This window comes from Phacochoerus africanus, chromosome 2 (assembly GCF_016906955.1).
Source record: "Phacochoerus africanus isolate WHEZ1 chromosome 2, ROS_Pafr_v1, whole genome shotgun sequence".
Taxonomy (NCBI): domain Eukaryota; kingdom Metazoa; phylum Chordata; class Mammalia; order Artiodactyla; family Suidae; genus Phacochoerus; species Phacochoerus africanus.
In genome coordinates, this window is record NC_062545.1 from 100,963,645 (window position 1) to 100,991,377 (window position 27,733).

The window sequence follows — 27,733 nt, forward strand, 5'->3', positions numbered from 1 at the left end:
ACAGTAACATCCGGCCAGAGCAGCAAAAGTAACAATAGCAGAGATCAAATACTGAACACCTGCTAGGCTGCAAAATCTGAGCTCATCATTTTAAAGCCTTAGCCTATTTGGTACTTATACAAATACTATTAGGTGATACTATCTTCATTTTACAAAAAAGCCATTGAGGCTTACTGAGATTAAGTAAGCTGTGAAAGGCCTCATAGCTCTGAAGTGACAGAAGTGTGGCCTGAACTCAGGTCAGCTTGACTCCACAACTGCCTTTCCTAACCCTTGAGTCACACTGTCACCAAGAAGAGTACAGTAATGAGAATGGAAAACACTAACTAGATTCAGGAGTTTCTATTCTTACCTATCAAACTGTTAGAGACTCACATCCCCCTGCAAATAATAATGCCAGAGTCAGCAAAGGCACAACTAACTGGCACCCACTCTCTATAAGAAACATGTATCAGAACAGCTCCAGAAAGGAACTAAGCAAAGAGCACCAGAAACCTTAAAAATGTTCCTATCCAATAACTGCCCTTCTTACCATCTTCATTACATTAGTGTTAGATGTATCTTGAAAATCTAGCAACCATGCTAACCTTGCTTTTAGAGTGCAGTCTTTTGGTAAGTGATTACTGTTTCAACATGGAACTTTCTGCAAAGGCTCTACTTCAGGGTTTGGCAAATTACAGCCCATGGGCAGCCCACCACCTGTTTTGGAAATAAAGATTTACTGGAACCCAGCCATGTTCACTTGCTTATGTATTACCTACGTTGCTTTTATGCTACAATGGCAGTTAAGAGGTGGTGACAGAGACCACACGGCCCTGCAGAGCCATCTGCCCCTTGCCGGAAAAAGTTTGCTGAATTCTGTTCTTATTTTTCGTCCTATAAAACTCTACCTGCAATACAGACTTTGAATTAAAAATTTCAAACAACCTATTATTTGGAGCTTTCCAGATTAATTCCTACCCCTAATAAGGTAGGACAGGCAAATCCAAATTAAGCACATGCTGGCTTGGTTATCTCAGAAAGAAAAGTGTAAATATAAATGAATATAAGGAACCGCTGGCCTCATGTAAGATTTACTTGATCTTCTTGAGAATACAGACATAAAATCTAAGCTTCTCTCATCTTTAACTGACATGAAAATACACAATTCAACAAGTAATCTCCACAACTGAAAGTCGGTAAACAAAATGGAGTAAATAATACCTTTTTTCCTCATTAGAAAAAATACTCACAGAAAGAAACCCCCACAAACCTTGAGTATTCTTGAAGGACATGATGGCCTGTCTGTAGGGGTTTGGTGCGTCTGCAGCATCTGTCAGGTTGGCCAGCACCAGCAGAAGCAGGAGACTCTGGTTGGCCAGAGGGGAAGAAAGTTCTGGAGCGGCGGCTGCTTTGCTGCCCACACCACCCAGTGTGAAGACAGTCCAGAGTCCAGCTTGAGAAGAAAACACACAGTTAAAATGTGCTGGGACTAGTAAAATGAATCTATTTCTGTACAACATTCTATACTTGCTCATATTTTAAAGTTTGGAATAACACTCTCTTCTTATGAGAGCAAAGCCAGTCCTTAATTACAAAATTCTGTTTTTTTGTTTGTTTATTGTCTTTTTGCCATTTTTTGGGCCGTTCCCATGGCATATGGAGGTTCCCAGGCTAGGGGTAGAATCAGAGCTGTAGCCACCGGCCTATGCCAGAGCTACAGCAACGTGGGATCCGAGCCGCATCTGCAACCTACACCACAGCTCATGGCAATGCCAGAGCCTTAACCCACTGAGCAAGGCCAGGGATCGAACGTGAAACCTCATGGTTCCTAGTCGGATTCGTTAACCACTGCGCCACGACGGGAACTCCTGGAAATTCTTATATTATTGCCTGAGGATATAAAATTTGTAAAGACTATCATTCCCCATTCCGATAATTCCACTTCTACTTCCCATAGATAACCAAAATACTACTAAGTCCCTTACATATCTTTCTTGATTTTTCTTTGTATTATCAAAACATTACATAAGAAAATTTCATGTACAACTTTATAGCACTGTACTTGAAAACCAAAGCAAAATATTAAAATATCTAGGAAAAAACAAAACATCAAAATTGGCCAAAGAAGATGAACACCTAAGTGGATAAATAACCTTAGAAGAGTGGAAGCCAGGGTCAGAGCTAAGCCTTAAAAAAAAAAAAACCAAGTGCAGATTTTTTTTTTTTGCAAAGTAGGTCTACTAAACCCTCAAAGCACAGACAATTCTCATATTATGTATGCAGCTCCAAAATATAGAACAAGGACCATATGTACACAATTCATTTGACAAGGCCAGAAAAAATCTCTTTGATACACAATTGGATAAAGAATTCATTTAAAACAAAAGAGAGAAATGAATAGAGATATTTATTTATTTATTCATTCATTTTGCTTTTTAGGGCCACACCCGCAGCATATGGAGATTCACAAGCTAGAGGTCAAATCGGAGCTATAGCTGCCAGCCTTTGCCACAGCCACAGCAAAGTAGGATCTGAGTCACGTCTGCGACCTACACCACAGCTCATGGCAACGCTGGATCCTTAACCCACTGAGCGAGGCCAGGGATCGAACCCACAACCTCATGGTTCCTAGTCGGATTCATTTCTGCTGCGCCACAAGGGGAACTCCTGAGATATTTAATTTTATGGCTGCACCCACCTGGAAATTCCCAGGCCAGATATTGAATCTGAGCTGCAGTTGTGACCTATACTGCAGCAGCTGCAATGCTAAATACTTTTAACCCACTGTGCCAGGCCAGGGGTGGAACCCATGCCTCCACAGCAACCCACTCAGCCACAGCAGGTACTCCACGAATAGAGATTTTTTTTTTGTCTTTTTGCCTTTTCTAGGGCCGCTCCCGTGGCATATGGAGGTTCCCAGGCTAGGGGTCAAATTGGAGCTGTAACCACCAGCCTACGCCAGAGCCACAGCAACGCGGGATCTGAGCCACGTCTGCAACCTACACCACAGCTCACAGCAACGTCGGATCCTTAACCCACTGAGCAAGGCCAGGGATCAAACCCGCAACCTCATGGTTCCTAGTCAGATTCATTAACCAGTGAGCCACGACAAGAACTCCCAGAGATTTTTTTTGAATAACCTAAATTAAAGACAAGCAGTTGAAATCTTGTAGAAAAATCTGTTAGAAGAACAGATTCATCATGATCAAGGTTTTGATTTTGAAATGTAAGAACTGTTCAGCGTTAAAAACCTAAGGTTCCTCAGAAAATTAAAAAGAGAATTACTATATGATCCAGCAATCTCACTCTTGGGCATATATCTGGACAAAACTATAATTCAAAACTATACATGCACCCCTATGGTCACTGCAACACTATTCACAATAGCCAAGACATGCAAACAACCTAAATGTCCATTGACAGAGGATTAAAGAATATGTGGTAAACAGATACAATGAAATACTACTCAGCCATAAAAAGAACAAATTTTTGCCATGTGCAGCAACATGGATGAAATCAGAGATGATCATATTAATTGAAGTCAGAAAGAGGAAGACAAATACCATGTGATAGCACTTAAATATGGAATCTAAAACATGGCACAAATTAACCTATCTACAAACAGAAACAGACTCACAGATATAGAAGAGACTTGTGGTTGCCAAGGGGGAAGGGAGGTGGGAGGGATGGATTGAGAATTGGGAGTTAGTAGATGCAAACTATTATATACAGAATGGATAAACGAGGTCCTACTGTATAGCACAGGGAACTACATTCAGTATCCTTGGATAAATCGTGACAGAAAATAATAATAAAAAGAATGTATGTACATGTGTAACTGAGTCACCTTGCTGTACATTAACACAACACCAAGTCAACTATATTTCGATTAAAAGAAACAAATTTAAAGTAAAAAAAAAAATCTATTATATCTCTTCATTTTAAAAAGATGGAGGAAAAGAAAATATGGTCATCTAAATAGGAATTTTTTTAAAAAATTAAACTTAAAGCTTATTCTTATTTTAAAGAAAAAGAATTCTTAGGAACTAAAAAAGGAAAGAAGCCACTTTAGTTTTTCACGTCTATCTAATAAGAAACCCCTAGTGGTCAAACATTGGAAGAATTCCCATTCATGTCACCAGCATCAGCACTGTACTACTTGAGCTCCAAGCAAAAGCATTAAGGCAAGAATCCACCCCCGCAAAATAAAAGAAACAGAAAAACATTTGTTATTTGAAAACAATGTGATTGAACATTGTTCTATACAGCAGCCTTGAGCCACTGTGTGTACTGGGCACTTGAAATGTAGCTACTCCAAACTGCACTGTGCTCCAAGTATAAAATACACACTGAATTCTGAAGACTTAATATGAAAAAAAATTAAAATCACTCGCTTATTTTGTAATATCAATAACGTTGAAATTATAATATTTTGGATATAATGCATTAAAGTGTATTATTAAAATTAATTTCACATGTTTATTTTTTAATACGGTTATTAGAAAATATTAAATTATCTATGTGGTTTACATCTATGACTCCCATTTCAATTCTATTGGACAGACTTACCCAGGAACATCAAGAGCATCGACTGACACTATTAGAACTAACAGATTTTGTACAGCTCTGCAGCTAAATATTCAACATAAAAAAAAAATCAAAAGCCTGCCTATATATGACCAATAAATAATTATAATGTCCAATCACAACAGGAAAAAAATCCAATAAAATATTCAAGAATAAACACAAAAGAAAGATGTAATACATTTAGGCATAGAACCACAGAACTTGAGACTGAAAGTTTTATGAGATCTGAATTACTACAAACATACAATATATTTATGCACAAAAAGACTCACTACTACAAAACTTCCCCTAAGTTCATCTAAAATTTAATATTATCACTATCAAAATACAAAGAATTTATGTAATATTTTGAAATACATTGTAAATAAAATATTGCTGAATATAAAACTATGTAAGAAAAAATTTTGAGGAATAAACTGGAGAGAAATGCTCCTAATCAAATAGCAAAATTTTTATAAAGTTATAGTCATTTAAAAGTGTGATATGGGAGTTCTCCTGTGGTACAATGGGTTAGGATCCGGTGTTGTCACTGCTGTGGGTTGATGGGGTCACTGCTGTGTTGCAGGTTCAATCCCTGGCCAAGGAACTTCCACATGCCATAGGTGAAGCCAAATAAATAAGCAAATAGATAAATGTGTGATATGGAAGTAGACTAGACCAATAGTTCAATGGAACAGAAATGACTTCAGAAACAAAATTGTATGTGTCTGAGGATTAACTTTATGATACAGGTAGTGTTCCAAATTGGTAAGGAAAAAAAAAATCTATAAATGTCTTAAGGACAATAAAATTTATTCATTTCCCCTATTTAAACACACAGAAGTATCTGTTTAAACCTTGAATTGAGAAAGCCTTTTTCTTATGCAAGAAAAAAACTTAAGATACAAAGAATAATAATTTGACTACATAAAATTTAAATACTTTTATGTAATGAAATATATCATTAACAAGTAAGAGAGGAAGAGAAGCAATTTGCAACATATAAAACAGAAAAGACTTTATTTTTTTAAAGACTTCCTACAAATCAGGAAGAGAAAGCAAGCTAATAAGCCAAAATAAAAGTGGGCGACAAAGTCCAAAGCAAAAGAGAGAAAATTAATTAATATGATAATGAGATCACTGATAATTATAATATCAATGATATGATTCATAATACTCTTAGTATTGGTACAGAAAATTACCAGCAGGAAGAGATCAAAGTGGTACCAGATTTTTGGAGGATATTTGGCACTTCTCACTGAAATTAAAAATGCACACCCCCATCAGCAGGGTTTTTTTTTCTTATACTGAAGAACACTTGAACAGCTACGCAAAGATGCATATATAGGAATATTTACTATAATGCTGTTTATAATTGCCAAAAATAGAAACAATATAGATGTTCACCAGCAGTAAAGGTTATACAAGTTATGTTAATCCATACTATGGACTACAACATAGGGCCTATATCTATTTATTAACAAGGATTTTTCTGTAAGGTATATTGTTAAGTAAAGAAGTTGCATAAAAATGGAGGTAATAATTTGAAAATCACCTAAACCACATGTATGTATATGTATATAAATATACCTTTTTAAAAAACAGTAAGGACAAAGTGTATATCATACTGATAAGAGAAACTTTTTTTTGTTGGTCTTTTTAGAGCCACACCCACAGCATATGGAGGTTCCCAGGCCAGGGGTCTAATCAGAGCTGTAGCTGCCGGCCTATGCCACAGCCACAGCAATGCCAGATCCTAGCCACATCTGTGACCTACACCACAGCTTAAGGCAACACTGGATCCTCGATCCACTGAGCGAGGCCAGGGATCGAACCTGCAGCCACATGGTTCCCAGTTTTCAGCTGTGCCACGACAGAAACTCCAGAGAAACTACTTCTGGTGTGGGATTCACAGAGGACTTTTGCTTTTTTGTATAGTTAAAAAAATTTTAATAGAAATATATCCATTTATTTATTTTAAAATAAATGTAAAATAATAAAATTAAAATAACAGAACAAAAAGAGATGCCCACTGGTATACATTTACACAGGATATGGAAAACCTCATCGATATATCAACAGGTAAAAAGGCTAATCACAAAACAAGATATTTATACACAAAATGCCCCATTTGTTTTTTAAACAATTGTAAACATATATACCTATGCAGGTGTCTGGGAGGGTGGACAGCTCACAGTGGTTACCTATCATCATGGGGCAGAGTAAGAGTGAAAATGGCTTGAAGGAGTCTCATATTTTGTTCAGGATTTACTTGTTTGACTCTTTTAAATCATAGACATATTCAAGTATAACTTAAGCAATTAAACAACAGTAAGAAGGTGGAGAAAGAAGAAAATTCCTGGTCACTAAACCCAGAAAATGTGATGCAATAAATACACAACTGGTCTAGGGATACAGACCTATGATTTTTATTTTTAAAAAGCACCTCCTGGAGTTCCTGTTGTGGCTCAGGGGTGATGAACCCAACTAGTATTGGTGAGGATGCAGGAGCAACCCCTGGCCTTGCTCAGTGGGTTAAGGATCTGGCATTGCCACGAGTTATGGTGTAGGTCACAGATGTGGCTCGGAGGCTGCATTGCTGTGGCTCTGGCATAGGCCAGCAGCTGCAGCTCTGATTCTACCCCTAGCCTGGGAACCTCCATGTGCCACAGGCACAACCCTAAAAAGAAAAAAGGAAAAAAAATTTTAAAAAGCACCTCCTGATAACTCTGGGTAGGTGATCATCAACATGTTAACACCTGTCCACTATGGTGGCAAGGAGCGTGATATTTTAATCTTTTACACGTTTAATTTTTTCATTACCTATTAAAATGGGCAGATGCCATTTTCACAAGATCACCTTTGTTCAGGAAATGAAATGTGTTTTTAAAGAAATTTCAAATGGATACCAAAAGAAGCAAAACTGATGAAATTTTAATTTTGTTTGAATAAAGGCAGATACTTTTATTTCTTCTCTACACTGTAAACAGTTCAATTTGAACATCTGTTCATTTCTAATACTGTGCATTTTTTATTGAACACATATAAAACTATGTCATGGATTAGCCTATCAATGTACCATTTCTTACATAATTTTAATCTTGCAAATCTCAAACTTCTTTTGTGACTCATTGGAATGATTTTACTATTAACTCTTAAGAAGCCATTATTTGAGGATTCCTATTGTGGCTCAGTGGGTTAAGGACCTAATGTTGTTTCTGTGAGGATGTGGGTCAATCTCTGGCCTTGCTCAGTGTGTCAAAGATCTGGCAAGCTGCAGTATAGGTCACAGATGCAGCTGAGACCCAGTGTTGCCCTGGATGTGGCACAGGCCCCAGCTGCAGCTCTGATTCAATCCCTGGCCCAAGAACTTTCATGTGCCGCAAGTATGGCTGTTAAAAAAAAAGGAAGCAGCAGCTATTATTTGAAATGAGTGATATTTATGAATTGTACAGTGTGGGAAATATAGTCGATAACTATGTGATATCTTTGTATGGTGACAGATTATAATTAGACTTACTGTGGTGATCATTTTGAAATGTATAGAAATATCAAATCACTACATGCTATGTAACAAGAACTGACAGAGTGATATAGGTCAATTATACTTCAAACACAAATACAAATAAACAAGCAAACTCACAGAAAAAGAGAGGAGATTTGTGGTTACCCAAGGCAGGGGTGGGGGCCAGGCAGGGAATCAGATGAAGGCAGTCGAAAGGTACAAACTTCAAGTTATAAGACAATTAAGAACTAAAGATGTACTGTACAACATGACAAACATAATTAACACTGCTGTATGTTATATATGAATTATCAAAAGAGTATATATGTCCTAAGAGTTCTCACCACAATGAAAAAATTTTTTTCTATTTTTTTTAACTTAGTACCTATATGAGATGATGGGTGTTCACTAAACTTATTGTGGTAATCATTTCATGGTGCATGTAAGTCAAATCATTATGCTATACGCCATAAAGTTATATAGTGCTGTATGTCAAGCATATCTCAATAAACCTGGAAGAAAAAAAAAGCTGTTATTTGAAAGTGGGGATAAATAACCCTCCTACCTAAGTTTCAGAGGTCCCTAGGGGAGTATACAAGAAAACATCAAAGCACACCACATATCTGGTCTAAACCTTCAGGGCAGGCACAAGCAAACTTGAGGCCGGCAAGAGAAATCAGCAAGGATTTGGTTTTTTTAAACATAGGTATAATTTTAAGATGAATTTCTGCTAAGCGTATGCCTTCTTTTTCATTAGGAAAATCTAAATATGCAGATGAAAATTATCAACTAATAAGTGATTTCTACACATTACAAATTTAAATTTATTCCAAACAGTGCTCATGCTATAGTTTGGGAAACTTAAGGCATTTAATAAGAAAATTAAAAGTTATCTAAGAAAGTACAACCACAGCCAGTGTTATTTGCTTTGGGACTGATCTGTTATTTATCTTAACATTTTACAAATTTCCAGCCACTTCCTTTCACTCACAGTATGCTCCATAACTGCCTACCCCGATCTCCACCACTGTGTGTTCCAGGATTACAACCAAAGAAAAACATATTTAGAAAGTTCAATCTGCAACAAAAATAACGCTTTCCAATGTAAAGTAAAAGTTTTTTGCTTGCTTTTTTGTTTGTTTTGTTTTGTTTGGATTCTCTTCATAGCAGCACATCTTCATTACTAGGAGAAATAAGAGTTGACTACCACCGGACAAATTTCACAACAAAACACCAATTCTCTTTTAATAAGACTTCAAGTTTCCTTTTATTTTTTTTCACCCCCTTCAAGTTTTTCCAAGAGGGCTGCAAAGCTGCTTATACTATGAGACAAGTGAAAATCTTATGGAGAAACTATCCCACCCCACCCTGACCTGACCCACAGCCCTCCTCTCTCTGGTAAGCATCACTGCTCTGGGGCCTTTCCTTATAGGGAGAAATGAGGCACCCTGCCATTGCCTACATTGTAGTTTAAACTGGCCCATAATTTTGGACCAGAATTCTTCCAAAAGTTCATTTCTTTTTGCTGATCCAAGCCTCTGATCTATGACCCAAGAATCTTAGTGGAATTGCATTTTCCTGTTGGCAAAAAAAAGATTCTCTCCACCAGAAAAACAAGGGAAAGTTACAGTATATTTCCTTCTGTTCTAAAAACCAAATTAAGGATGGTCTCCAAAGTTTTCTAATTGTATCCCTCAGGACCTCCAAATAAACACTTAAAAGTCATCTAAAACTAAAAAAAAAGTACTGAAATTAACTAAAAGAATAAATCTAGTGTTGATGATTCAACTTTTAAAAGGACTGACTCATTATTTATTCTTAACAACAAAAATGTGAGAAAAACAAAGTTTGAAAAATTGACACATTAATAAAATAATAGTCAAAGAAAAAAGAACTTTCATTAAAAATTTTCTGGGAATTCCTGTCATGGCTCAGCGGAAACAAATCTCACTAGCATCATGAGGACGCAGGTTCGATCCCTGGCCTTGCTCAGTAGCTTAAGGATCCAGTGTCACCATGAGCTATGCTGTAGGTCCCAGATGCGGCGTGGATCCTACATTGATGTGGCTGTGGTGTAGGCCAGCAGCTACAGCTATGATTCTACCTCTAGCCTGGGAACCTCCACATGCTGCAGGTGTGGCCCTAAAGAGACCAAAAAAAAAAAAAAAATCTGAACTCAATAGCAAACTATCAAGACAATGAAATTAAGGCAAATTACAGTTTTTTTATATTGCTAACCATGCCACTTGTCAAACTATCATTAATTTCTTATACCTAAAAAACGTGTTATAAAACACTAATTATTCAAGCATAACTACACAAAAACTAATGATACTACACTATACTGTCATCCAGTTATAAAAATCTGCAACAAGGGTCACATTCATATATTTTGAACGTGTAATACTGTTAACAAAACAGATATTATGAAAAAAGCAGGTCAGCTATTAAAAATACTTATGAAAATTCTGCCAGAGACATTTCAATCAAAACAGATAAAAGGCTAATCAGTCAATAAATACGTAGTAAGCGTCTAAGTGGCGCTAGGCCCTGCGTCATCAAAAATACAAAGGAGAAAAAAATCATACATTGTCTTTTGTGGAAGTTAGCAGAAAGGGGAAACAAATATTCAAATCATTTTTAATGCCATAATGATTAATACCTAGATTTTAAAACATTTGTACTTTTCCTACATAAATATAGTGAAATAAAGTTTCCCCAATAAAGTTACTGAACGTGCATTCCAGGGCAAACACTGGGGTACAGTAACTACCTGATTTCAATGCCATGCTCTCTCTTCCTTTTTATTAATAAAATGCCCTGGGATTTAGCAGGACAGAACTACACTTCACAAACTATAGGCACATGACTAAATTCCAGACAATGGGATGTGAGTGGGAGGAGCACATGCAAGTTCTAGGTTACATCCTTAAAAGGAAACGTTTCTCTTCAAAACCATTACCCTTCTGATAGGCTAGAACCCAGGGAAAGTGATGGGTAGACAGATTTTACTCCATATGTGAGGATGGATACCAGCAAGGGAATGGCAAAACAGGACAGAAGGAACTTCGGTCCCTGGATGTCCTCAGGAAGCAAACCTGACTACACTCCTGGACTAGCTTAGACTTTTATGTGAGAGATTTCATGTAAATCTTCTACCCTGTTTAAGCCATCAGTATCTGATCTTTACTAAGAGCCAAATCAATAACGTAACACAATTATGTATTAAAAGGTCCACAATATTATTGCTTGGTTAGAGACCTTTTAAAAAAAAAAACTAAGAACAGTTTTTCAAAAATTTTTGCATATCAAAACTTTTTGAAGTTTTTAAGATAAGTATAGATTCATATGCTCTTAAGAAAAAAATATGTACCCTTTTATCCAATTTCCTCTAATGGTAACATCTTATTGTACTATAGGATAGTGACACTGATACCATCAAAATATAAAACCATTCCATCACCAGTTAGGAATATTTGTATGGGAAAAATACTTGATGATCACTTAACTTTTTGGAAGTTGAATTATTTTAAGGGTCACATACCAGCCACAAAATAAAGGCCCTATATAGCCCCAAATATGTACTGACGCCAGGGCACTTACACTATCATTTAGCAAGATACTGCTATGGATTAGGCAGACTGCAAGAAACTAGATTAGACACTAATGATCCCCAAGACAATGAGTCCCTATCCATGAAGTTTCCAGTCTAAAGGAGAAACAGACATGAAACAGACAAGCAAATAAATAAACTGCAAGGAGTCTGAAGGAGAGAAAAAGAGTGTTACCTAAATGTCAGGATGACCCTTGAAGAAAAAATAGTTCAGAAATAGCTAAGAAATCAGTGATTAGAGAATTGATCACTGATTTACAGACTTTTTTCAGGTTTACAATTCAGCTGTAAAAGCCATTCCACTTCTCCCTATGTTTTAACATTTTTCTTTCATTTCTTTTTCCTACTCTCTTTCTTGCTTAGAAAAATTCCTTCAAGGTCCAAGTCACACTCGTCTAACACATGAAGCAAAAAAAAAAAAAAAAACCGCTCTTACAGCACTTTGATTACAGCTCCCTCCAGCATTGTACTCGCCACAGTCTGACTTTGATTATCCTTATGTATGAAACACACGCACAAATTTTCCCGTGGACTCCTTGATGGAAAAGAGCTACATCTTTTTCATGTTTTATATTCCTTAGAGGGCTCCAACTTATAAACCTAATTTGCTTCTTTACTTCCATTTACCAGAGGATATTTTTACAGTGTATAATATAGACTTTCTATTTGATATTTTAAAGGTATATAAATAACAGATTTTGTATTTGCTATTTAAAGGGAAAGCATGCTACTTTAAAAGTTCTAAATACAGGTGTCAAAAATTGGCTTTAAACCTATATTTTAAATTATAATACTTCAATGTTGATGAAGGTGCTAGGGGGCAGTCAGACACCAAGCAGTAGGACCGTAAATGTGATGTACTGTCAAGTATCCATGTGCATCACAAGCATTAACAATATACAGATTATTTGGCCTAGCAAGTTCAATTCTACAATTTAGTCTAAAGAATGAATACAAAGGTCAAATTCAAGAGCTATCTATCTTAAAACTCAGTAAAAACTCAAACACTTAAATATCAAATAAGAAGGATCTGGCTGAATTAATTGTGACATATTTCATCAACACAACAGAAAACCAAGCCCGTGGGTAGAAATCCAGGCATATCCCCCAGAATGTCAACAAAAGGTTATTTTCCCAGTACAATGTCACCTAGTTTTCATTATCTAACCCTCCTAGACTATTTCACTCAGTTTAATGCTTTTCCACTAATGTTTATAAAATTATATTTTATATTTATACCTCCCAAACTCAAAACACTCTCAACAAAATAATGTATTGGAGGAGGGGGGAATCAAGTTTCATTGCAAAGATAATTGGTATGACAGAATTGTTGACATTTTGAAACTGAACTGAGTGTCTTAAAAAAAAAAAAAAAAGGAGATGAATGTCTCAGATGCCATTTTGGTGTCATGCCCTGTGTAAGCCACTCTCCACCACTGGGCACACACGCTAAATGTGTTTCCATAAAACCTTTCACATGGAGCCTTCAGTTTTGCGAAGTGTTATACAAGAGGAGGCAAAGGTTGAACAGGTTTTAAAGAGAAAAAAATGACTAAATGCAAGAGAGTAGATTACTATTTACCAAACTACTATTCATTCATCATCACTTTCATCAAGAAGTCAGGTTTTTAAGCATTTTATATAAAAACACTGTTTAGTTTGCTAAACAGTGGTATTTAGTGCGCTTTAGAAAACCGACTGAATATTTTGTGTTATTACATACATAACTTAAAATTTTTAAATAGGTTCCAGATGAGTATTTTCAGCAGAATGTCTGATTTTCACGAATAGATTACTGATATCAAGTGGTAGATGTCTGCATTCCACAACTATTTTGGAAGACCAATGGTTAGGATCTGACTACAAAGGAACACAAGCAGACTTCTTAGGGTGACAGAAATGTTCAAAATCTTGGTGATGGTGGTTATTACATGATTGTACATACTTATAAAACTAACAGAAGGTAAATTTCACTATATATAAAATCTTACCTCAATAAACATGACTCTATTCTTTTCCTCTCTAAAAACATGTTGGCATGGATGAGGAGCAAGTTGAATTCTCACATAGTATAGTGACAGTGTAAACTGATGAAAACAATTTAGAAAACTGTTTAACTGTAACCACTATAGTAAATGGTGCACAACTAGGATCCAGCAATTTCCTTAATTATTATATCCAATAAAGTGCTTAAGTACATGCCAAAAAAAATGTACAAAAATGTACATAGCAGCATCATTTTAACAGGCAAAAGTTGGAAATCATCAAATACATATTGTAATATAAAGGATAAATAAAATGTGGCGTTAAGTCTTAATATGGAATAATATACAGTAATGAAAATGAACAATGTAAAAATATGAATGATTTCACAAAAAAAAGCAAAAGAAAGAAGACATAAAAAAGAACATACACAGTCTATATAAATAGACTCATATGCTCACAGTGACTTCTGGCTCATAGTGACTCATATACTCATTAGTGCCAGAGTCAGATCAGTGGTTTCCTCTGCAGCTAGGAGAGGGGTTTCAGGGGTGCTAGAATTACTTGACCTGACTAACAATCACATGTATCACTCACTTTATGATAATGAATTGAGCTATACACTGCTTGTACACTTACTTATATATTAAATTTAAAATGTTTACCACTAAGAAAACACAGCATGCATCTCCTTTCGTAAGATGACGGTAAGTATATACCATAATGCTCAGAGTGGTTAGCTTTGATTACTAAAACTAAAGGTGATTTGTTTTTCTCATTAGAATGCTTTGAATTATACAATGATAATGTAGTAAAAGAAACCATAAAATTTGAAAAAAGCCTACACGCTATCTTTAGAAACATATTTCCTAAAAGAAATACATTAAGATATCAGTTTATTGAGGAAAACATACCCTATTTTACATCTGTATAAAAGGGCAGAGTCCACAAATACTTCTCTTCTATGTAATCAATCTATATGTTAAGAAAACATTCTTTAGCTATTATTTTTCTCATTTTAGAACGAACATAAAACAGCAACATACACAAGCCTGAACTATGGCCAGTCACAGCATAGTGCTAGGAGAGGGGGGAGGGTGGTGGGAAGGTCACTAGTATTTTCACTTTTTTACATATGTTTACATTTAAAGCACTCTTAAAATATCTGGTGACTGCTAGCTCCTAAAACAGTTCTGAGTCAAATTCAATTTTCCTTACACAAAACAACATGATATTACTACCCCCAGCCTGTCTCCCAAAAGGAATGCTTTGACCATCTCGAAAAAGAGAAAAAAAAACACCATAAAAGAACAGAGGAAAATGTTTCTAAAACTCATAGCACAGTAAAACATTTTATCCACCTTTGTAGTTTGAAATCTGTCAGAATCTCTGATTTATAATCCAGCATAATATAAACCATATGAAACTTTTTTGAAAGTCTTACTCCTTTAAGAATAGAAAAGAGAACTACTATAGAAAAACTTTTTAAAAATCCACTGAAATAATTCAGTATTTATGAAAATAACACCTGTTTTTAAAAAGGAAAAACAATGAAAGGTAATAGAATTCATTTGTCTATAAAACTCCAGAATTGCACATCCCTAAAATAAGCATTTATGAGAAGCAGAGATGAAGCAGGTATCTTGTTAAAGCGTAAAGCATAAAAGGAAACAAAATGAATAAAAAGCTAGTGTCCTCTGAGATAAATCCCATCTCATGTCCCCGTGCAAAAACATTAAATAAATTAATTCTGGTCCATGGAATATGAAAGGGGCACTGTGCCTGTGTGCTCAGAGGACAGATAACCCTTCTCTTGAACCAGTCCACAACTGCTTCTTCAGTACCTTCAATCCACGTATCTCAAGAATGGCCCCTAAAGTGGTGTTTCTCAAAATGGTGCATGGACCACTGATAATGAGAGATAGTTAAGCAGAGCACTTTTTAAAAATCTTCAAGAGTTAAATATATCAGAAACACATAAAGAGAATAACAATCTCGCAATTTTCAAGGACTTTGATCATGTAATATAAGGATAGAGCAAAAAATATGCTTAAATTTTTGAAAAAGTGAAGTAAGTAAATTGGAACTCAAGTTGTACACATACAAGACAAAATGATAGTGGCTGCATGAATGTGAGGTGAAATTGGAGAAATATGCCTCTAGGAAAACAGACAAGCCTTCTCATCACAGCTCTAAGCATCTGGACTCCAAAAAAGCCCTGTTCCCACAACATTATCTCATGATACATGGTTTCTAACCCCCTCAACACCCTGGCCACCCTTCCATGTGCTGGCAATGAAGCATCCTCAATGAAACAAAATTTAGGTGTGTGTTAATGATGGAAGAGAAACATAAGTTACTTTTCAACAAGCTTTAACCACATATAACCATTCACTGCTTCTTCAGTTGAGGAAATCCAATAATGCAGTATGTCACCTCTGTGAAAACTGTTATTAAGTCCAGAATTTTCATCATTAATGCAGCCCTCATCTGCCTCTTACACCTGGCTGTACTACTACACAGCCCTGGTTTGCATGACTGTCTTCCTGTTAGAGTGTGGGTTCCTTGAGATGAGTGTATTCCCTTCTTGACCATGGTTTGATTCCTTTGTACCTCGATGATGTAATTTTTTTAATATTACATTAAATAGGAAAATGAACAACTTTTAATTTTGCTTTTTGGCAGATTGAGTTTTTTTCCTTTTAAGTAAAAATATTCATATGACATTCTTTACTTTTTCCAAATAAAAATCAGGATTGAAATCTGAATTATGCAAGATATTTTTGTCCCAAATTACCTATATTAAAGCTAGGATTAGATTAATACTCAAAAATGCAATGAATATAAATTTATTAACTTTAACAATACCGGTAGCCAAAAAGAATCAATTTGGGATCTACAAATAAGTTTCTAACAGTAAAATCTTTATGAGTCCCTACATAAAGCATTCGACTTCCACTTGTGAAGAAGTATAATACAAAATAAATGAATGAAGTAAAATATAAGTCAAATAACTATAATAAAAAATGTAGAATAGATTCATTCCCACTTTTAGTAACAGTTATTTTTTTCCATATAGGTCTCCAGCTGCTACTTTTCTGGGAACTAAAAACTGAGAATCTGAAACTATTACTTTTTGGTTGAAAGTGACATTCAAGGAAAGATAGGAAGTATTTCTTCCAAAACCTTGACCATTTTAATTTTTAAATGAATTCTTAAATGCCTTAAAGGCAGCAACAGCAATGTATGTCACCTACCATCAAAGGATAAGAGTATGATAGGAGCCTGGGAAGCACTAGGAAACCAGAATCTATGAAATGAGAGGACAACCATAAATATTTGAAAAAGAAGATTCTGCACTAGTGAATCCAGAAAGTTCCCAAGACATCAGAGTTCCCACCATGGCTCAGTGGAAACAAATCTGACTAGTATCCGTGAGGACGCGGGTTCAATTCCTGGCCTTGCTCAGTGGGTTAAGGATATGGCATTGCCACGAGCTGGCAATGCCATATCTGTAGGTCGCAGATGTGGCTCAGATCTAGCATTGCTGTGGCTGTGGTGAGGGCCAACAGCTACAGCTCCAATTCGACCCCTAGCCTGGGAACCTCCATGTGCTGCAGGTGTGGCCCTAAAAAAAAAAAAAAAAAAGTTGCCAAGATATAAACAATCAGCAAGCCAAAGTTACAGGTAGCAAATGTGAGATACACAAACAAGTGTGAACACTGTAGGTCCAATGATCACAAAGTACTCATGAGCTTGAAGAACTATTCCCAGAGCATTCAATGCAATCCAACAAGAAGTTAATAAACACACACTAACACTAGCAGTCTCTGAAGTGGGTGAGGAAAAGAAAATATTAGAACTCTGTGTTTCATCTATGAAATATGAAGACACTAAACCTTAGTAGTACACATTATCCAGGCTGGTACTGGTGCCCACACTCACTTAACTGTCAGGAAGTCGTGTGCCAGCCCAGTAATCTAGGGACCCTGAGAGAGGGGCCTGCCCATGACAGGGTGACAAAAGTACTCACTCCTTCCTTCTCTTGCAGCATAATGGCACATCCTACAGTTTAGTGGGCTTAACTGTATTATCTAGGTTTAAATAAACTGACTCTCATAAAAGTCTATTTTAAAACTAATGGGGAGTTCCCGTCATGGCGCAGTGGTTAACGAATCCGACTAGGAACCATGAGGTTGCGGGTTCGGTCCCTGCCCTTGCTCAGTGGGTTAACGATCCGGCGTTGCCGTGAGCTGTGGTGTAGGTTGCAGATGCAGCTCGGATCCCGCGTTGCTGTGGCTCTGGCGTAGGCTGGTGGCTGCGGCTCCGATTCAACCCCTAGCCTGGGAACCTCCATATGCCACGGGAGCGGCCCAAGAAATAGCAACAACAACAACAACAACAACAAAAAAACAAAAAAATAAAATAAAACTAATGGTACGATAATACTGTTTTAAGCTTTCTGGTAAAGAAATCACAGAAAAAAATATGTTATAGATTCAAGTACAAACAAACAACAGTAGAGCCAACAACCCTTAGTCATTTTTGTAAGCTAAAAACAATGTTTATCATATCTCTAAAGAAAACTGTCTCCCTATCCGTTACCAACACTCTCAGAAAGAGATTTACAGCCTATTATTAACAATGAACAATTCTGTTCCTTAAAACATTAAATAATGATACTATGAAGCCACTGATTAGCAACTGAGTTTAAAAACTCATCCAGATGATGATTAATATTTAAAATATCAAGGAGTTCCTGTTGTGGCGCAGCAGAAACAAACCCAACTAGGAACCACGATGTTGCAGTTTCGATCCCTGGCCTCGCTCAGTGGGTTAAGGATCCAGTGTTGCTGTGAGCTGTGGTGTAGGTCACAGATGTAGCTCGGATCTGGCGTTGCTGTGGCTCTGGCGTAGGCCGGAGGCGACATCTCCGTTTGATCCCTAGCCTGGGAATCTCCATATGCCGTGGTTGCAGCCCTAAAAAGACAAAAAAAGGACAAAAAAAAAAAAACCAAAAAAAATTTTCCTGTATTGGTAATAAACTCAATTTTATTTTTTTTAAATTTTTTATGATTTTTACTCTTGGTGCGGACCTGTTTGGGTTCAATTTGTTTGTGGCCCTCTGTGCTTCCTGTATATTCATATCTGTTTCCTTCAAATTTGGACATTTTCAGCCATAATTTCTTCAAATATATTTTCAATCCCCTTTTCTTTTTCTTCTCCTTCTGGCATCCCTATTATACTCAGTTTTCTGCACTTAAAATTTTTTATCAATCTTTTCTTTTGGAAAATATCAATCTGCAGATATAATGTACATGATATATTAATATAACAATGCATTATGTAATTTATAAATCAATTCACTTAAATCAGGGAGCTTCTTTAAAAGGTTGTATTTATGGGATGTACAATCAATGAAGTTTAAAGACTACCATATTCAAGGCACTGCTGAGGGGAGCAGCAGTGAAAGAAAAGAGGGAAGAAAAAGAGCAGCTTTTCCGTTTAATGACGATCTACACAAATTACCACATTTAGATCTCCACCATCATTCAGACACTTTTACACATAGAGAAATTACCCTCAAAGTGGCCAAGTTCCTCACTCTCGTAACAGAGCTAAGGTGATGTGCACCCACAGTGCTCTGGGTGTAAAGCAGATGTTCTCACCCTCTACCCTCACTGCCTCTCCACGTCAAAACAATAAAGGGGGCCCCTGGCCTCAGCTGGGAATTGCAAGTTTAAAACTTAGCAGAGACCAGAGCTTCAGCACCTGGGTTAATTATAACCCAGGCCTAAATTCAATCTGTGTGCTCTAAAGAATCGCATTCTGTGGTTTTCACTGAGTCTGGCCCCAAATTATCTTGCCAGACACATTACTCTCCCACTCTTCAACCTCAACCACAAAACACTATACATTTTTGTTTTTTAAGTTTTGCTTGTATTAGGGTTTTGTCTTATTTTGTTTCGGTTCTTCCACCTGTGTTCACCATGGTACTGCATCTGTATTTCTTTATTTCCCCCTAAGGAACCATCTCTCCTAGGCATTTTGCCCCTTTCTTCTGGTGAATAAACCTTTACTAAATTGTCTCTTTGGCAGGCTGGCAGGCACGCTCAGGTTCTTCAATGAATAAACCGCTTTCAATATATTCAAAGGTGCCCATAACCCTAAGGGAGGAGACAGGCAGGAATGTCTTTATAACACAATGTGCTGAGAGTTTTGCAGAGTCCTGTGGGGGAAAAAAAAGAGGACTAGCTTTGCTAGGGCACTCCAGGAGAGCTTCCCAAAGAAGGCTGCCTGTGAGGTGGGGTGTGAAGGGGAGTGAGGGATCTGCAGGTGGAGAGGAGGAAGGCATTTACGTGCAGGGAAAGGTAGCAGACGCAACTGGGCAAGGGTGAATGGTACACCTGGAGCTCCAGCCGGAGAGGCTGCAGTAAGGCTGGGAAGAGGGGGTAGTCTGGGAGGGGGCTGCATGACAGTGCTTCTCAAGGTCACTCCACTCCCAGTTCTGAAGGACACAAACAGGCCAATAATTCCACCCTTTGCTGATGAATGACACAGACATACAATTATATAACCTTCTTTATCAGTTTTACAAACTGTGATTAATACCAAACTATTAACTCACTAAATCTGATGTGAGATATTATAATTTCATAAACTTAGAAAAACAATTACTAGAGTTTACAGGGGATTCTTTTTTGTGTGTGTGAGTGTGTTTTTGCCATTTCTAGGGCCGCTCCCACAGCATATGGAGGTTCCCAGGCTAAGGGTCCAATCGGAGCTGTAGCCGCCAGCCTACACCAGAGCCACAGCAATGTGAGATCCGAGCCGCATCTGCGACCTACACTACAGCTCACGACAACGACGGATCCTTAACCCACTGAGCAAGGGCAGGGATCGAACCTGCGACCTCATGGTTCCTAGTCGGATTCGTTAACCACTGCGCCACGACAGGAACTCCTACAGGGGATTCTAATAATGAAGCCTCCTATCAAAAAGTCTGGCTGCTGTGCAATGTTTGTGCTGCAAAGCTCCTCGTGCACAAACATGCACACAGCAGACACACATATCACAGGTGCCTGGAATTCCTGCAGTTTGGGAGAATATTCTGTTATTGAGGCACTATCCATTTTGTTTTGAATTGGTCATGGTCTTCAACTGATGCATTTCAAGCTTCTTAAGTTATAAATTTGTTAAATTAGCTTCAAAATGATCTATTACAATGATTGTGGCTTCTCTAGTTAACCCTATGTAAGATTAACAATGCATAACCATTAAGTCTACACTACTAATATGATACCCTTCCACTGCCAGGACACAACCAACCAGCAGGATATATAAGGGAGGTTCACAGAGCCCTGAATTCTTCAGTAACACACCTCCTTTTCAGGTGATAAAGCCAAAAGCCTCATCATGACAAACTCTCAAAAACTATCATCAAAAAAAACAAAAACAAAAACAAAAACAAACTATCATCAGAAATTATTACCTGGAGGTCCCATTGTGGCTCAGCAGTAACGAACTCAACTAGTATCCATGAGGCTAAGGGTTCGATCCCCGGCCTTGTTCAGTGGATTAAGGATTCAGCACTGCCATGAGCTGTGGTGTTGGTTGCAGACACAGCTCAGATCTGGTGTGGCTGTGGCTTAGGCTGACAGTTACAGCTCGTATGCGACCCCTAGCCTGGGAACTTTCATATGCCACAGGTGCATCAAAAGAAAGAAAGAGGAAGGAAGAAAATGAAATTATCACCTACCTTCCCCTAAAGGATACTCAGGGCTAATTATAATTATGCCTTATATCCCTGTTTACCTTGATCAGCAAGGAGACCTAAAGCTGCCACATACCTGCCCAGTGCCATGTGGTTCAGTTCATGCCCTAAATTCATAGTCTCCCATAGCTCTCCCCATTCCAACCATTCTACTATGCCCTCTGAAACTCACATATGCCATCAGAGAAATCCTCAATATTTTCAAGCTCAACCACTTGCCCCTGATCTAACAGAAACCTGGGTGTCCCCTGAGGACAGTTTGTTCTCAGAAGCCTTTTTAAGTGGGGACTTGCTTCTCCTCTCTCCACAACCCATGTACCACAGAGAAGCATTAGAGCTGCCCAATCATTTCTCCTGATATCCCAGCCACCTTGATGTATCCTAATCGGACTGTACTACCCATCAATACTTCTTGCTACAGTCATCTACAGACAATCACGGTCACTCCTGTTCATTTTCTAATCATTTGAGCACCTAGTTCACTGTCCTTCCTTCCACACTACTCCCGTTCTCACTTTTTTTTTATTGTTATTCTCCAGTCATCATTTTTAAAATAGCAACATACTCATAGTCAAGCCACCTAAAAATGTAGTTTCTAAGACCCTGATCTGTTGTTCCCTTCCTCTAGCCTACCTCAACTACTCATTCCCAGGATCATGCCCTGGTTACACATCCTCTTTACTAATAATCACATAACTACCACAATTTTGAATCCATATATTCCACTCTGAATACCACCTCCCAGCTTTCCAGGCCACTTCCTCTAGTACCTGATTCAAATTTTGAGCTGGTTGTCTCTCTCAACCACTTCTTCATTGTCCATCACCACCTGACCTCACTTCCCTCCTAACCCAGCTAGGATTCAGTGGATCAGCACCAGGATCATTCCCTTGAACACTCCTTCTCGACTTCCTTACAGTCCTCATTTCCTCCATAATATGTGCCTGACAAAACCCTGGCCCTGAATAAATCCAATTCTCCACCTACTCCATGTTTCAACGCAGCTATATACATAACCGAAGAACAATAGACAGCCATTTCAAATGCTTTTAAGTTCATTCCCATAAACTTCACATGGGTCCTCAGCTCTGTGCAGCAACCCTACTACATTTCTCTAGTTCCCTAGGGGAATTACCTTCCACCTTCTAACACCAATCCCCAATCTACACGCTCTGCTGATTCTCAATAGTCTACCAGAGAATTACCTTGTTTTTCCACTTTAAAACCCACAAACCCATCTGCATCAACATAGGTATACTCTGCCTTCACTCATGTTTTAAAGGGGTGAAATATCCCCTTCTCCTATCTTCAGGAATAACAATTTGTCTCTTAAAAAAAGTTCTATGAATGCAGGCATTTAGTAATATTTACAGAATTGAAATGAATCTTTCCTACCACAGTATATAAACATGTTGTGCCATTTCCCAGCCAAAAACAAAACCCTCTCTAGAATCCATGTCCACTTCCAGTTGCTGCTTTATTTTTCTGCCTATACTCTGAGATTCCCATTCTCCCATCGACCCACGCTAATCAACTTCCTTTTTTTAAAATTTATTTTTTATTGTTATTTATCCCAACACCCTTTTTTTTCCCCACTGTACAGCATGGGGACCAAGTTACACATACATGTATACGTAATTTTTTCTCCCATTGTCGTGCTGCATTTTAAGTATCTAGACATAGTTCTCAGTGCTACCACAGCAGGATCTCATTGCTAATCCATTCCAAGAGCAATAGTTTACACCCGTTAACTCCAAGCTCCTAATCCATTCCACTCCCCCCCCCAATCCCAAGTCCATTCTCCCAATCCATGAGTTTCGTTTCTGTGGAAAGGTTCATTTGTGCTGTATATTAGATGCCAGATATGAGTGATATCATATGATATTTGTCTTTCTCTTTCTGACTTACTTCACTCAGGATTAGAGTCTCTAGTTCCATCCATGTTGCTGCAAATGGCATTATGTCACTCTTTTTTTATGGCTGAGTAGTATTCCATTGTGTATATATACCACATCTTCCTAATCCAGTCATCTGTCGATGGACATTAGGGTTGTTTCCGTGTCCTGGCTATTGCAAAGACAGCTGTAATGAACATGCTGGTGCATGTGTCTTTTTTAAAGAAAGTTTTATCCGGATGTATGCCCATGAGTGGGATTGCTGGGTCATATGGTAGTTCTATGTATAGATTTCTAAGGTACCTCCATACTGTTCTCCATAGGAGCTGTACCAGCTTACATTCCCACCAACAGTGCAGGAGGGTTCCCTTTTCTCCACAACCCCTTCAGCACTTGTTATTTGTGGACGTACTAATGACAGCCATTCTGACTGGTGTGAGATGGTATCTTGTGATAGTTTTGATTTGCATTTCTCTAATAATCAGGGATGTTGAGCATTGTTTTAGGTGCTTGTTGGCCATTGGTCCCTCTTCCTTGGAGAAATGTCTGTTCAGGTCTTTTGCACATTTTTCAATTGGGTCGTTGGCTTTTTTGCTGTTGAGCTGTATAAGTTGCTTGTATATTCTAGAGATTAAGCCCTTGTCGGTTGCATTATTTGAAACTATTTTCTCCCATTCTGTAAGTTGTCTTTTTGTTTTCTTTTTTGTTTCTTTTGCTGTGCAAAGCTTTTCAGTTTGATTAGGTCCCATTGGTTTATTTTTTATTTTATTTCTGTTGCTTTGGGAGACGGACCTGAGAAAATATTCTTAAGGTTAATGTCAGAGAATGTTTTGCCTACGTTCTCTTCCAGGAGTTTGATGGTATCTTGTCTTATATTTAAGTCTTTCAGCCATTTTGAGTTTACTTTCCTGAATGGTGTTAGGGTGTGCTCTAGTTTCATTGATTTGCATGCAGCTGTCCAGACTTCTTAGCAATTCTTGCTGAAAAGACTATCTTTTTCCCATTTTATGGTCTTGCCTCCTTTGTCAAAGAGTAATTGACCATAGGTGTCTCGGTTTGTTTCTGCGTTCTCTATTCTGTTCCATTGGTCTGTCTGTCTGTTTTGGTACCAGGACCACACTGTCTTGATGACTGTGACTTTGTAACATTGCTTGAGGTCTGTAAGAGTTATGCCTCCTGCTTGATTTTTATTTCTCAGCATTGCTTTGGCAATTCTGGGTCTTTTGTGGTTCCATTTAAATTTTTGGATTGTTTGTTTGTTCTAGTTCTGTGAAAAATGTCATTGATAGGGATTGCATGGAATCTGTAGATTGCTTTGGGTAGTATGGCCATTTTTACAATATTAATTTTTCCAATCAAGGAACATGGAATATCTTTCCATTTCTTTACATCTTAATTTCCTTGATTAATATTTTATAGTTCTCAGCATATAAGTCTTTCACCTCCTTGGTCAGGTGTATTCCCAGGTATTTGATTTTTTGTGGTGCAATTTTAAAAGGTATTATATTTCTATATTCCTTTTCTAATATTTCATTGTTAGTATACAGAAACGTGACTGTTTCTGAATGTTAATCTTATATCCTACTTTTTTGCTAAATTTGTTGATCAGTTCAAGTAGATTTTGGGTTGAGTCCTTAGGGTTTTCTATGTATAGTATCATGTCGTCTGCATAAAGTGATAGTTTTATCTCTTCTCTTCCTATTTGGATGCCTTTTATTTCCTTTGTTTGTCTGACTGCTGTGGCTAGGACTTCCAAAACTATGTTGAATAGCAGTGGTGAGAGTGGGCATCCCCATCTTGTTCCAGATTTTAGTGGGAAGGCTTTACATTTTTATCCATTGAGTATTATATTTGCTGTGGGCTAATCAGCTTTCTAAACACCATTCCACCTAAATGAATCCTGACCAGGTAGCTATCAACTTCCAACTTACCGAATTCCAGCAGTCAATACTAAGGCCTCTCCTTAATCAAACTATCACTAAAATCTGCATGAAGTTGTACATTTAAGATTCTGTAATTTGTTATAACTTGAACATTATAAAACTCTGGTGAAAGAATTTCATAGATTGGATACAACTGGAAAGAGAATTAGTGAACTGGAAGGTAAATCTGAAGAAATTACTCAAAATTCTGAGAAACAAATGGAATTCTAAGAGAGATTAAAAGATATGAAGATTTTGAAGATGTGACAGAAATTTCAGAAGTAAAAAGAAAAGCAGAAAACATAACACAACTAAATAAAACTGTAGATCCCCAAAGCTACCAGAAAATAGAGATTTAATTATCTCCACTACCATCCACAAGTAGGCTTAAATCCAGGTTTCAGTCTTTTGGTAATATATCACACCACTTGGAGAAAAAAGAAAGAAAAACCCAGTTAGCTAAGAAAATCCATTAAGCTCAAATCATATATATGATACAGTAGCAACCTGGATTTAAACTGCACCTTTCTTTATTAGGACTCAAATTTTCAGGTATATAGTAATATCTTATTATATCTTCATAACCCTAATGACAAGAAAAAACTTGATATTATTTGCATATTTTAAATGCTTCCTACTTTAATATTTAATCTGCTGTAAGTATAAATAAATACCTACACAAGGACTGAAAAAAAAATGCAAACAGCTGATTTCTTACAGTGGTAGAGTTATTACAGCTAATCATATTTTTAAAAATTTTTAACTTTTAGTGCTCCTTGTGTAACAATGGTTAAGATTTTATAAACACACACATATATGTATCTTACATATATATAGCACACAGTGTGGAGAAAGATGGCCACACATGATTTTAAAGTTGTCTCACCACCTACTAGCTGTGTGACTTTATGAAAATTACATAACCTCTGTAAAATATGAATCATAGTACTAGCCACTTAATGTCTGTTTGCTCTCACTTCTGCACCCCTCCCACCTATAGTCTATAGCACAGAGGGCTAGAAACCTGCAAGCTGTATTTTGTCTTTGCCAGCTGGCTTCAGGATAGGACAGAAAATAAGAGACAAACCAAGTGAGGGGTTGGGTGGGAAGAAAGAAAGAAAATCTCCACTTTCTAGTAGCTTTGGGGATCTGCAGTTTTATTTAGTTGTGTTATGTTTTCTGCTTTTCTTTTTACTTCTGAAATTTCTGTCACATCTTTAAAATTTTCATATCTCTTAATCTCTCTTAGAATTCGTCTCTCAGAATTCTGAGTAATTTCCTCAGAATTTCTGGTGGGATCTCTAGGAGATGCAACCAAGGTTTGAATTGTTTCCTGCTCAGGTAGTAAGGCTCTTATTGTAGGAGAGCCAGCAGGTTCTCTTTCAATACATTGTACAAAAATATTCAATAGGTGTTTTAACAAGAGAGTGGAAACCACCAAAGCGACTAATCAACTGATTTGATTAATTTGGGTAAATACATATGATACATGATTAAAGCTGTATTTATGAAGAAATATTAATGGCATGGAAAATACATAATATTACATGAACAAGATAGGATTTTTAAAACTAGTCATGAGCATGAGTCAGTGTTGCAACTACAGAGCAAGAAAAGGGCATGAAGGAAATGGAGACTCAAATTGTATGTCATTTAAATATCTATGAGAAGTTCCTGTCGTGGTGCAGTGGTTAACGAATCCGACTAGGAACCATGAGGTTGCGGGTTCGGTCCCTGCCCTTGCTCAGTGGGTTAACGATCCGGCATTGCCGTGAGCTGTGGTGTAGGTTGCAGACGTGGCTCAGATCCCACGTTGCTGTGGCTCTGGCGTGGGCCAGTGGCTACAGCTCCGATTCGACCCCTAGCCTAGGAACCTCCATATGCCGCAGGAGCGGCCCAAAGAAATAGCAAAAAGACTAAATAAATAAATAAATAAATACCTATGAGAGTTATGGCTCAGCCAGTAAAAAGAACACGAAAGACTAGAAAATGCATTCCATCAGTAAAAAGCATAGGGAGGAATTTGGCTCAATCTAAGTGGAAGGCTGCAGAGTTCTGCTTACACTACACATTTTCAAAAGTGGCAATATTACTTCAATGGAGCAAACTTTGAAAAGCTGATGCAAAAGGGAAAACACCAAGAGCTCCCATCATGGCACAGTGGAAACGAATCTGACTAGGAACCATGAGGTTTTGGGTTTGATCCCTGACCTCACTCAGTGGTTAAGGATCTGGTGTTGCCACGAGCTGTGGTGTAGGTTGAAGACATAGCTCAGATCTAGGGTTGCTGTGGCTGTGGCACAGGCGGGCAGCTGTAGCTCCAATTAGACCCCTAGCCTGGGAACCTCCATGTGCCACAGGAGAAGCCCTAAAAAGCAAAAAATAAAAATAAAAATAAACAAACATGAGTTCCTGTCACGGCATAGCAGAAACGAATCTGACTGGGAACCATGAGGTTGCGGGTTCAATACCTGGCCTCACTCAGTGGGTTAA

General features: G+C 37.5%; 1 protein-coding gene across 3 annotated transcripts in view; it reads right to left on the minus strand.

Moving 5' to 3' along the window:
• Positions 1-27,733, minus strand: part of DYM (dymeclin) — a 387,283-nt gene that overhangs the window by 248,495 nt on the left and 111,055 nt on the right. For all 3 annotated transcript variants that reach the window (XM_047764400.1, XM_047764416.1, XM_047764407.1), the window contains exon 9: positions 1,253-1,435. In XM_047764400.1, the coding sequence (XP_047620356.1) occupies positions 1,253-1,435 (183 nt within the window). The remainder of the gene's footprint in view (positions 1-1,252; positions 1,436-27,733) is intronic.